Source organism: Lathyrus oleraceus, chromosome 7, assembly GCF_024323335.1.
Source record: "Lathyrus oleraceus cultivar Zhongwan6 chromosome 7, CAAS_Psat_ZW6_1.0, whole genome shotgun sequence".
Taxonomy (NCBI): Eukaryota; Viridiplantae; Streptophyta; class Magnoliopsida; order Fabales; family Fabaceae; genus Lathyrus; species Lathyrus oleraceus.
In genome coordinates this window covers 521,552,884-521,563,904 of record NC_066585.1, presented here as the reverse complement: position 1 = coordinate 521,563,904, position 11,021 = coordinate 521,552,884, and the positions used below count along the sequence as shown (strand labels likewise).

At 35.3% G+C, this 11,021-nt stretch overlaps 1 protein-coding gene across 2 annotated transcripts; it reads right to left on the bottom strand.

Moving 5' to 3' along the window:
- Positions 1-9,378: 9,378 nt before the first annotated feature.
- Positions 9,379-10,609, bottom strand: LOC127107552 (uncharacterized). Of its 2 annotated transcripts, none has more exons than XM_051044839.1 (2): positions 10,243-10,609; positions 9,379-10,147 (listed from the first exon to the last, which is right to left on the bottom strand). In XM_051044839.1, the coding sequence occupies exons 1-2, from the start codon at positions 10,333-10,335 to the stop codon at positions 9,515-9,517; spliced, it is 726 nt and encodes a 241-aa protein (XP_050900796.1). In that variant the 5' UTR covers positions 10,336-10,609; the 3' UTR covers positions 9,379-9,514. The 2 variants fall into 2 exon arrangements, with proteins under 2 accessions (XP_050900796.1, XP_050900798.1); XM_051044841.1 differs by having other exon boundaries at positions 10,270-10,529.
- Between the last annotated feature and the right edge of the window lie 412 nt (positions 10,610-11,021).

The following is an 11,021-nucleotide window of genomic DNA, read 5'->3' as shown; positions in this document are numbered from 1 at the left end:
TGAATGCACCAAAATGATCAGTGTGAAATAAACTTATTGAAAAAAATACAGCGTTTCTTCTCATTTTTAAATGAATTTTGATCGGTTAAACAGACTTGAGCTAATCAAAAAGTGGCCGAGAAATTAGCTGAAAAATAAATCGAGCATACCAGATTAAACTACGCGAAACGTAGATTAATAAAATTGATGTCTAAAAGCTTGATTTTGAAATTTCTCGTCCACTAATTTGACGCGCATTCGTTGATTAATTCAACCGGTTTGTCTGTAGATCCGAAAAAATTATTTCGACTGATATTTTAGGAACTATGCGGTATGGAATGCATGGTATGCTATGTAAACATGCAATAGTTATGATGAATGTATTGAATCAGCGATTCAGGGTCAAAATTGGGGTATGACACTTATAGTGCAATAAGGAAGTCAGCGCTTTGTAGTTCAGAGACAAAAACTGAGAAAAGATAATATTTAGGGGTGGTGTTTAAACCAGAAAAGACTGAAATATACTGAAATGGTGTTTAAACCAAAGAGAATCAAAAGGTGGTGTTTAAACCGAAAGGAAAAGGCTTACCAAAGCACTGGGGCTGACATGGTAAGGGAATGGTGTTTAAACCAAAATAGAGAACAAAAGTGGTGTAGCGGTAAAAAAATTGAGATTAAGTTTTTGATTAACTTAACTCATAAAGCAAGAGTCGCCACCGCGCTTTTATTATTTCCAAAGGAAAGGTAAAAAGAATGAACAAAATCCAAAGAACTTTTAAAACAAAACTAATAAAAACAGAGATAAGGATTCAGGGGTTGGTTATAAAAAGGGAAGATACTAGCACCCTAAACATCTATAGTACTCTATAGGAACCTCTTTAAAAATATGTGCTCTTTTGCTCAAAAATAGTGTTGTTTGCAAAAGATTGGGAAGATGAAAAGAGAAATGTTATTATTCCTCCTACTTGACGTTTAATTTGATTTCTTAATGTTACGGTTCACGAAAGGTGTTAGTGTAAGCCCTAGAGGCCAATACTTTTGGTACTTGTATCGAATTATTTATTAATAATAAAAGGCTTTTTCTTTATTATGTTTGTTTAATAAAGTCCCTAGAATAGCTAGTCCGTTTAATGTATCAAGTGTGACTTAATCATGAGATCCCATTAAACATAAGGACCCTATTCTTAAAGTATCCATAGTCGAGCTTTGTTGTGAAGTGGGATAACATTAAAGCATTAAGACTATTATGTATATAGATTGATGATCATATCTCATGGATCATGGATAAGGAGTTATCAAGTCTTAAACATAAGTATGAATATTGAGAGTAATATTTATACTGGATTGACCCGCTATGAGAATACTATATAGAATGTTATGCTAAGTGTCATAAGTTATTCTCATGGTGATAATGGTGTATACCACCCTTTGACCTGAAACCACTATGTACCCTAGATGTAGAGTCGAGTGCCTTATTGCTGATCAAACATTGTCCGTAACTGGATGACCATAAAGACAGTGGATGGGTACTCCACGAAGCATGCTGAGGGACATGAGTGACCTAGATGGAATTTGCCCATCCTGCGTAACAGGATAAATGTCTATGGGCCCAATATTGAACTGGACAAGGATGACACAATCTATGCCTTGTGTTCAATATAGACATAAGGGCAAAAGGGTAATTATACACATAAGTATTATCACAAAAGGATTTGTCAAATCACATGACATTTTCGTGTCTTGGGTAGCAGTGATGTGTTGCTAGATACCGCTCACTATTTATTATGTTAAATATGTGATTTAATATAATTGCTAATGTCGCGAAAACCTACAGGGTCACACACAAACGGACGGATTGATGAGAGATAGAGTAACTAAGGAACACCGTAAGGTATGGTGCACTTAAGTGAATTGTAGAATATTGTAAGGTACGGTGTACTTAAGTAGAATACAAAATATGGTAAGGTACCACACACTTAAGTGATTTTTGCATATCATAAGATATAGGCCACATACACTTAAGTGAGATTTTTAGCTTACAGCCCACACAAGTGGTTCTATAAATAGAACCTTTATGCAGAAGCATTTGTACAGTTGCAATTTCGTTTCTCTTTCTCTCTCTCTCTCTCTCTCTCTCTCTCTCTCTCTCTCTCTCTCTCTCTCTCTCTCTCTCTCTCTCTCTCTCTCTCTCTCTCTCTCTCTCTCTCTCTCTCTCTCTCTCTCTCTCTCTCTCACACACACTAAAAGCCTTCATTTATAGCAGCTAGCATTGAGATTGAAGGAATCCGTTTGTGTGGACTGAGTAGAGGCGTTATCACTATTCAACATTCGTGATCGCTCCGTAGATCTGCATCAAAGGTTTCAATCGCCACAAGACGTAACGATTCTATCACTGATCATGCCCATTCGTAAGGATCACTAAAGGAGATTTTTTTAAAAAAAATCCGTTGCGTTTTGGATCGCTTTTCTCCTTCAAAAGGTTAGCTTCGATTTGGAAATTTGGTTAGAATTTAGAGAAAATTGAGGGTGGATTGTGAAAGAGGGAGGCTAGACGAGCATTTTGATACCAGTTTGGTGGTGATTGGACCTACACCGCCACCAGAGGCGATTTTCAACGCAACAGAGCTTTTGACCTCAGGTGGAATAGGAACATGTTTGCCTGATTGCATTTTGAAACATGTTTCTGTTTGTTTTCCCTCCTCTCTTGGCCTCACATTGGGCTGGCCAATTCACTGGTGGCCCATTAGAATTGCTCCTACACCTCTAGTCCATCCAAACACCCTTGGCTGCATTAAGACAACAACCTTGGGCTTTCCTTGATGAAGCTCAATACAATTTTGTTGTGCACACCCTACAGGCCCACGCTATACCCCCCTGAATCCATATTTTTTCTTTTTGATTTATTTCTTTTATGTTGTTTTAAAAAAAATCATTTTAGCTATTTTTTAATACATTTTAATATTTTCTTTTACCTTTTGTCATGATATGAAAAATATATTTTACATTTGTTTTAACACATTTTTGTTGTTGTTTAAAGGAAAAGTACTTTGAAAAAATGATATTAATTCTTAGGTTTTTAGGCTTTAATTTCTTTTCCATTTAATCCATATTTGAATATAAATAAATAATCATTAGTTTTTAGAAATAACTTTCATTTAGATTTTTAGAAACTAATACACATGTTTATATTAGACTTTGATTAGCCTTTAGGTTTAATTTTAGAAGCTAATAGGTGTTAACAATGTAATTTCTTCATGTTTTTAGTCCTTTAATAAAAATCCACGTGCTTGAAGTATCTTTGGCTTGATCTTTATCCTTGATTGATGGATTGATCAAAGTTACCTTTGATCAATTAATCACTTGTTCATACCTTGTTTGATTCCCCTATCCAGTCAAGTGATCATAAGTCTCTTGATCACTTGATAAAATTAGATTTATACTTGCACCACACTGGATCTCAAGTCAAGTCAAGCTTCTCATTCAAGACTCTGAAGAGTAAAGAAACCTCAAGGTTGAAGACTCTTCATCATTTAAGCACTAATAAAATATTCATCTTCAAACACTTGTCAGTTATGATGGGGATTGTACGCCACGAGCCTTAAGTAGTAGAGAAGGGATGATAGGGAGTATTCATATCCCCATTCTGAATATCTTTGGATACGAGACGTCTAACCCAGTTGTTCAAAGTATTCACCTTCATTCGTAGACTTTAGTGCAATTCAAATCAAGCAATTGTCAAGTCTTCTTCCTTACAAACAACATTTCATAGTCAAGAGTTTGAAGACAAAGGAACCTCAAGGCTGAAGACTCTTCATCATCAAGCACAACAACCGACTTCTCCTGTCAACACTTGATAGTTATGATGAGGATTGTGCGCCACGAGCATTAAGTAATGGAGAAGGAATGAGAGGGAGTATTCATATCCTCATTCTGAATATCTTTGGATATGGGACGCCTGACATAGTTGTTCAAAGTATTCACCTTTCCTCATAGACTTTAGTGCAATTCAAATCAGATAACTTTCAAGTCTTCTTCACATACAACATCTCAACATTACAACAATCTTCATCAACAATACACTTCCTTTTTGGACCAAACACTACATTATTTGGACTTCTATACAGTCTTTGGGTTAATCACCTCATGGTCAAGCACACATATTCTAATCAATACCCCTCATGCATTGCCCTGTGGAGCTCATCCTCTGGAAAATCTCGTTCATTGCCCTGTGGAGCCTCATGCTATAGAAAACCTTCATGCATTTCCTTGTGGAGCTTCATGCTCTAGCAAACCCTTTTATTTTATTTTTCCCTGTGGAACCTCATGCTCTGGAAACTTTCATGCATTTTCCTATGGAGTCTCATGCTCTAGCAACTTTCATGCATTGCCATGTAAAGTCTCATGCTCTGACAACTTTCACGCATTGCTCTGTAGAGCCTCATGCTCTGGCAACCCCCTTTTTGTAGGTCTTGATCCTTGGATCTAGGAAAAATTATATAATTCTGCATTGGTCACACGATCTATTGGTTAACGCCACACTCTTTGGTTCATATAGACCTATTCTATATATTCAAACAACACACAATCATGGTCCAAATAATACTTTCACCATATCCAGGCAACATTTTCCTCATATCACCATTTCTTTTATAATTCAAATAACACTTTTGCAATACAAATGAAGCCTTTACCATTTAAGCATTTTCTTTTATATTCAAGTCAATCAACTTTTTCTTGTTCTTTTATCACACAAATCTTTTGCAAAATAATTTTCTTTCTTTTTATAAAAGAACTATTATAATTTATTCCTTAGCAGTCATACTAAAAGCTTAAAGCATCCAAACAAGGATCAGAATCAGCTTACGTCTACACATTTCTAGGATAAGATTATAAATGTTCCCTAAAAGCAACCAACAAATCTATATTTCTACCATGAACTACGAAACTCTGATTTTCTCATTGCACTGTGAGAATACGTAGGCCCTATGGTTTGAATCCTTGGCGAGCACACCAGCATTCGCAAGTAACCTTTAGATAATAAAACATATCCGTGCAAAGAACAATCAAAATGGTTCCTGTTGAGTACGACGAATGTGAGGGATGCTAATACATTCACCTTGCATAATCGACTTCCTTACCCTTTTTCTCTTCCCTTGGGTTTTATCGATATTTTCCATTTCCTTTTGGAACAAATAAAATTTGGTGGCGAATATGTTGTATCTTAGAGCGTGCGAAGCACTCAAGTATTTTTCACAGCGCGGAAAGTTATACACCAAGTAATTGAGTGAAGTGGTCGTGTTAATTCACTGTAATTATTTAACATATTATAAATTTGATTAATGCATAGTTCATTAACAAGTATAATTAGGGGAGTCTAAAGAATATCTAACCACCTTTAGTTATTGAAATCAACTCCATTAATTTCTCGTTTTTATTCTCAAACCGAATATCTCTACCCCTCCCCCCCCCCTTTAATATTTACTTTAACTCACACATAGTTACCTTATTTAAATTTGAAATCCTTTTGTAGATGAATATTATTTATTAATTTGACAAGACTAGTACACTTGCTATAATTGTCCATCTGGAGCTGACAACCGGGGGATGTTATGCATATGTAAGACCTTTTTTCGTATTTGCTCCCAATGGCCATTTAGGGGAATGAAGATTTTGGTGGGATTTCCACACTGCTTGAATGTTTTTCTATCTCGCATGGGCAACGTGTAGTGACTCCTTCGTGAGTTATCCATATTGGGGTCTTTTTTTTGCATCATGTGCATTTTCTCAACTTTTCTGTCCTCGCCTTTTATGTAAAACTCCGACCGAGTTACCACTTCGGCCAAGGACGTAGTTGGACTTTGGGCGAGTGATTCATTGAAGTGTCATTCACTGAGCCCATTTTGAAATGCTCCCACAAATATCTCTTGGTTCAAATGAATCTCCTTCGTCGTCACCTTATTAAAGCGACTGAGGTACTCCTTCAAAGATTCATATGGACCCTGGAGAATGTTGAATTTCCTAGTGGTTATCATAATTTAGTGCTTACTCGTGACAAATTTATGGGCTAGCTTATTCACCAAGTCTTAATAGTTGGTGACAAAGAGTCAAAGGAGGCCAATATACCACCTCAGAGCGGCATATCTAAATGTGGCAGATAGATGTTTGCATTTCAAAGAGTTATATGTCCTAATGGTGGTTATTTGAGTGTTGATGGAGGTGACATGTTTAAACAAGTCAATGCGCCCATCAAATTTAGCCAATGATGGCATATTAAAGTTTTATGGGATGGGCACCTCCCATATCTCATGTGATAAAGGTTAGGGATCCAACACCTCCAATTCCTCTACCAAGTTTGTCTCATGTTGGCGCTGCTGGATATGGAGAACATTATCCTCCAAAGTTTGGTTATGATGATGAAGGTCATCCATAGCAACACACATCTCTGATATGGCATTTTCCTCTCCATCAGACTCGTCATTGGACGTAGTTGTTGTCTTTTTATTCACCACCGTAGTCAGGGGGTCGAGCAGAAAGACAATAATTAGACAAGGTGGTATTATGGTGACCCGTGTCAGTTTTATTGGAATCTATAGTGGACGCTAATTATACTCCTTAAATGTACAAATGGATGACAACCCCTAGTGATTAAGGTTTGATTGAAGCTTTAAGGTTTATTGTGGGTTTGAGAGTTAGCTCACGTTGGGGTGAGAAGTTTTATATGTGTGTATTTCTGCATTAGAGTTAGGTTGTTTCTCAACAGTGATGTTGAGGTATTTATAGTCATGTTCTCCTTGGATATAAGGCCTCCTTAGAAATAACAACTCATAGGGAATGGAGAATTGATTCCCTGATATTTGGGAACATGGTTAACTCACACAACTCATTTTGTGTCATTGTGATCCAAACACGCTTCATCCCTAAGACCACACGATATGGACGGAATATGGGAGATGTATCTGAAGAAGGGGTGTCTTATCCCACAAACAATCACTCGAACTATAAAAGGGACAACATGTGAAACACATACCTCTGCCACGCCCCCTTCGGAGACCTTCCAATTACATCACTACAAGAAGTAACTGACTTATAGGATTGGTGTGTGCGGTATCAAATAGAGAGAAGTATCATGTCAGATCTAGTACAATATCATTATAGATAAGTGATCACAAGGTACATTATCGCTTGAGAGAAGCACACCCGAAATTGAATCGTTGAGTGCAATCCAATATCACTTGAGATAAGTATTACACACGTGTTGTATAAATTGAGAGAAACATGTTTGTATTTATGTTATGGATATAGTGCAATGTCATAGAGCGAAGTACTATATAATATGGTATCATAAGGAGAGACTCAATCCTTTGCTGAGTATAATGATACTAAAGAAAGACAAGAAGTTTAGATTCTAAGAACATGCATATTATTATCTGAATTGTGATTGGACTTGATCATTGTTGTGATTTATATGGATATTCTTTATTGATTGTTTTGTATTAAGGTTGTCTTGTGAATTATGCAAATGTTTGATGTTGATGATTTATGATAATTGTGATTTGATGTGATACTATGTGCACTTAATAATTTGTATATGTTTCTAAATTATTTTAAATTATTACATGTTTTCGAGATTCACCTCTTGATATTTATATTTATCTGACTTGACTTTACGTGTGCAAATCGCTGTAAATACAAATTAGTGAATTTTAAAATTCAAATATGGAAGAAGTCCGTTCCGATATTAACACTTACAAATTTATTATAGGATATTTTTTATCTTAAAATTTTATGATATACTTTTGAGAAAGAAGAGAAAAATTAGTTTGTCATTTTTTTATTGATATAACAAACCGCTTAGTTAACTAATCTCATGTACTTATTGTACTATTTCTAATCGAGATTTATCTTAGAGATTCAAATAAATACACACTATATTGTTCTTTATTCTATAATAATTAATTATTATTTTCTCCTCCTTATAAAAAAAATAGTGAATAAATAATACCTAGTCAAGCAATAGCACAAAAAGACAATTTTGGCTAACGGTTGTGAAGCCTTCGAATGTGACTGTATGGATCTTTCCCTCAACCTGAAAGCCGCCGCCAATAGTTTCAAACTTTTTCAACATACAATTAAGCAACCAGCCATATGCAAAAATTAAGCAAATTGCATTAACAAACAATATTGTAAGTATAAGTCAAACTTCTACAAAAGTACTATAAAATTTGATAAAACAAAAAATGTGCATTGCATTAAACTATGCACAAGGACAACTTTATAATTAACACAATAGTTTTATAATGATATATACACATCAGCCCCATGTATTTGGCTAGCTCATCACATTTTTCCTTTGCATCAAAAGCATATACCATGACTTTTTTTAAAGCAATTTGGTAGTTTGGTTTTCTCTGTCTTATTTGAATTCTATGTATGTAGGGAAAACGTGCATTCAAGGAATGAGCTAGTTTCATATTTTAAGCAATTTAGTTTCTTGTCCTCGATGTTACCATTTTTATTACAAAAACGAATATAAAGAGTGATTATCTCAAAATATAAAGAGTGATTATCTTAAAAGACACATGATGTATTAACATAATACTAAAAAATAACCAATAGCAAATAAAATAACACTTAAAAAGAGAAACTAAAAAAATAATTAGATGAAGTAATACAACATTATAATAAGAAGACTAAGCTATAGCTCCGTCCTCAAGAAACCAGCGTTAATAGAAATAACGATCTTTAAGAAAGATAAGAAGAACACTCTACCACAAGAAAAATATCAAAGAATCTCAAACCGTTATTGATACATATAAATGATAGGATTATCGAGACAGATAGAAAAAGTACAAAAACGAGTCACAAACCTATCAAGATATCATTTTTCAAACTAAGAAGATACTCATATATTCCACATCATTCACGTTAAATGATGAAACTGAAAAAATAATATCATTCAGAGATTTCCAAATAGTCCAGACTACATATTGTTGAATCATGGCAAATCCATTCATAATCGTAGTATGTCTTTCCATCGAGATAAACAAATTAAAAAAGGGACAAAATATTCTTAGGAAGGACTAAAGACTAACCAAACCATCTAAAAATTCTATATTGCACGGGTTTATGTCGCCTGACATATCGAAAATAGGTGGAAAATCAACTCCATTAACCATAACAAACAACACAAAAGATCCCTTTTTGAATCAAGTATAATCCTAGGCTTACTCGAATTCTCTAATAGGGATCTTATCCTAAACAAGTTCAAAAAAAACACAATCACTTTAAGTGGAGCCAACTAACTTAGCCAAGAGGAATAAGCATGTCCACACTAAGAGAAGGGTGGCAAGTGGGAAGATTTAGCTCCAATGGAACTGAATAAGTCGAGTAACAAACAAATAAATCAGAAACTTGATCTCTAAACTCATATATCACACTGAATTTTTTTACAAAAATATGTCCATCAATAAGCATATTCCTACAACTTTATTTATATTCAAACATAAGAGTAAAGACCCTTAATTATTATAACAAATTAAAAACTAGTCTCTCTAAAAAGATGTTCTTCTCCTGATTGTTGATCTATGTGTTTGATCCAACGGCTAGGAGTACCCTTTGAAGAACCAGCACTTGAAGATGCACCACCACCACCACCACCATTTCTACTTCCTATGTAAGCAATATCCAAACCCATTCCAACAGGCAAAAAAACCGATCTAACCACACGTGTGCCTCTTTCAAGAACCATGTTCCATTTAAACCAAGAGAAATTGGATCTCTGCCATGCATTTTTGCATGCCAAAACTGCCCCTCTAGTACTAACTTTTGCAACCTTAAGAACCCTAGCGAAATCCCTAAGTCTACAATCCACCACAAGAAAATCCAACCCGTCGAGGCTTTTGATCACCGTCTCCGCCTCCCCGCGAACTATCTCCGGTGGAGGCGAAACTCCCATCTCGGCTAGGGCTTTTGTGTAGTGGAGTCTTGTACCTTCGTCTGGAACTATGCACACGTGTCTTGCACCCGTGTTGCGAGCAGCAACCGCTAGGCCAATACTTGCAGCTATCGGACCGCCGTGGGAGTAACATTCGACGATGAACTTAGCGTTCCATCCGGCTGCCATGGATGATAGAAGCTCAGCTACACCAGATTCCTTGAATTTTTCACACTACAACAAATAAATCACCATTAATTCAATATCATATTAATTAAATATCACAAAGAAAGAAAGAAAAGTGAGTATGGATATGTGAATGATCTTACTTGTTGTTGAGGTTGACAGATACTTACGGATTTCAATTTGACAGTGTCTATATATGATTTCAAGGCAGTTTCTGGAGACCAAACGAGCTTCATGATGTGTATATGGCTTTCTTGTTTTTCTTTAACTTTCTTTGTGTTTGTGTGTGTTGCTATCTTTGATAACTTTCTTGGATATTTTGAGTCTTATAAAGGTGATTGAAAGAACAAAAGATATAGAGGCAGGTATAGAGGTACACGTTGACGTACGGGAAAAGGGTTAGGTGGGTATGATAAGTGGTTTTGCATATATATTTCTTTTATATGTGTGATGAATATAGAGATAGATAGAGAGAGAGAAGAGTTGACATTTTGCAAATGCAAGTTGAACGTGTAGGTTAAAGCAAAGGATACAGAAAATAAACATAAAATAGAGTGATATGATCATTGATGTTAGAGGTAGTGATAGGTGTTATTATTAAAGGTCCATCCTGTCATTATGCAATGCAAATCATGTTTATCTATTCAATTAAATGTTGTTTATTTTTGTTTGTTTGTCAATTTGAGTGGTTAAAGTTTGACAAAATTGTACTAGATGGAAGGAAGTCCTTCATGTTACTTTTTTTTTTTTCAATAAAAGACTTTGGAGCTCGATTGGATCATCACGAACCAATAATACTCACTTTATTGTGTGGACTAGTAGAAAATTACACTTTCTTCCAATGTGATGAAAATTGGATTGAATCGGTTGGTTCAATCGATTGATCTGGCTACATCTAGTCGGAATAAGGTTGAAAACCGTT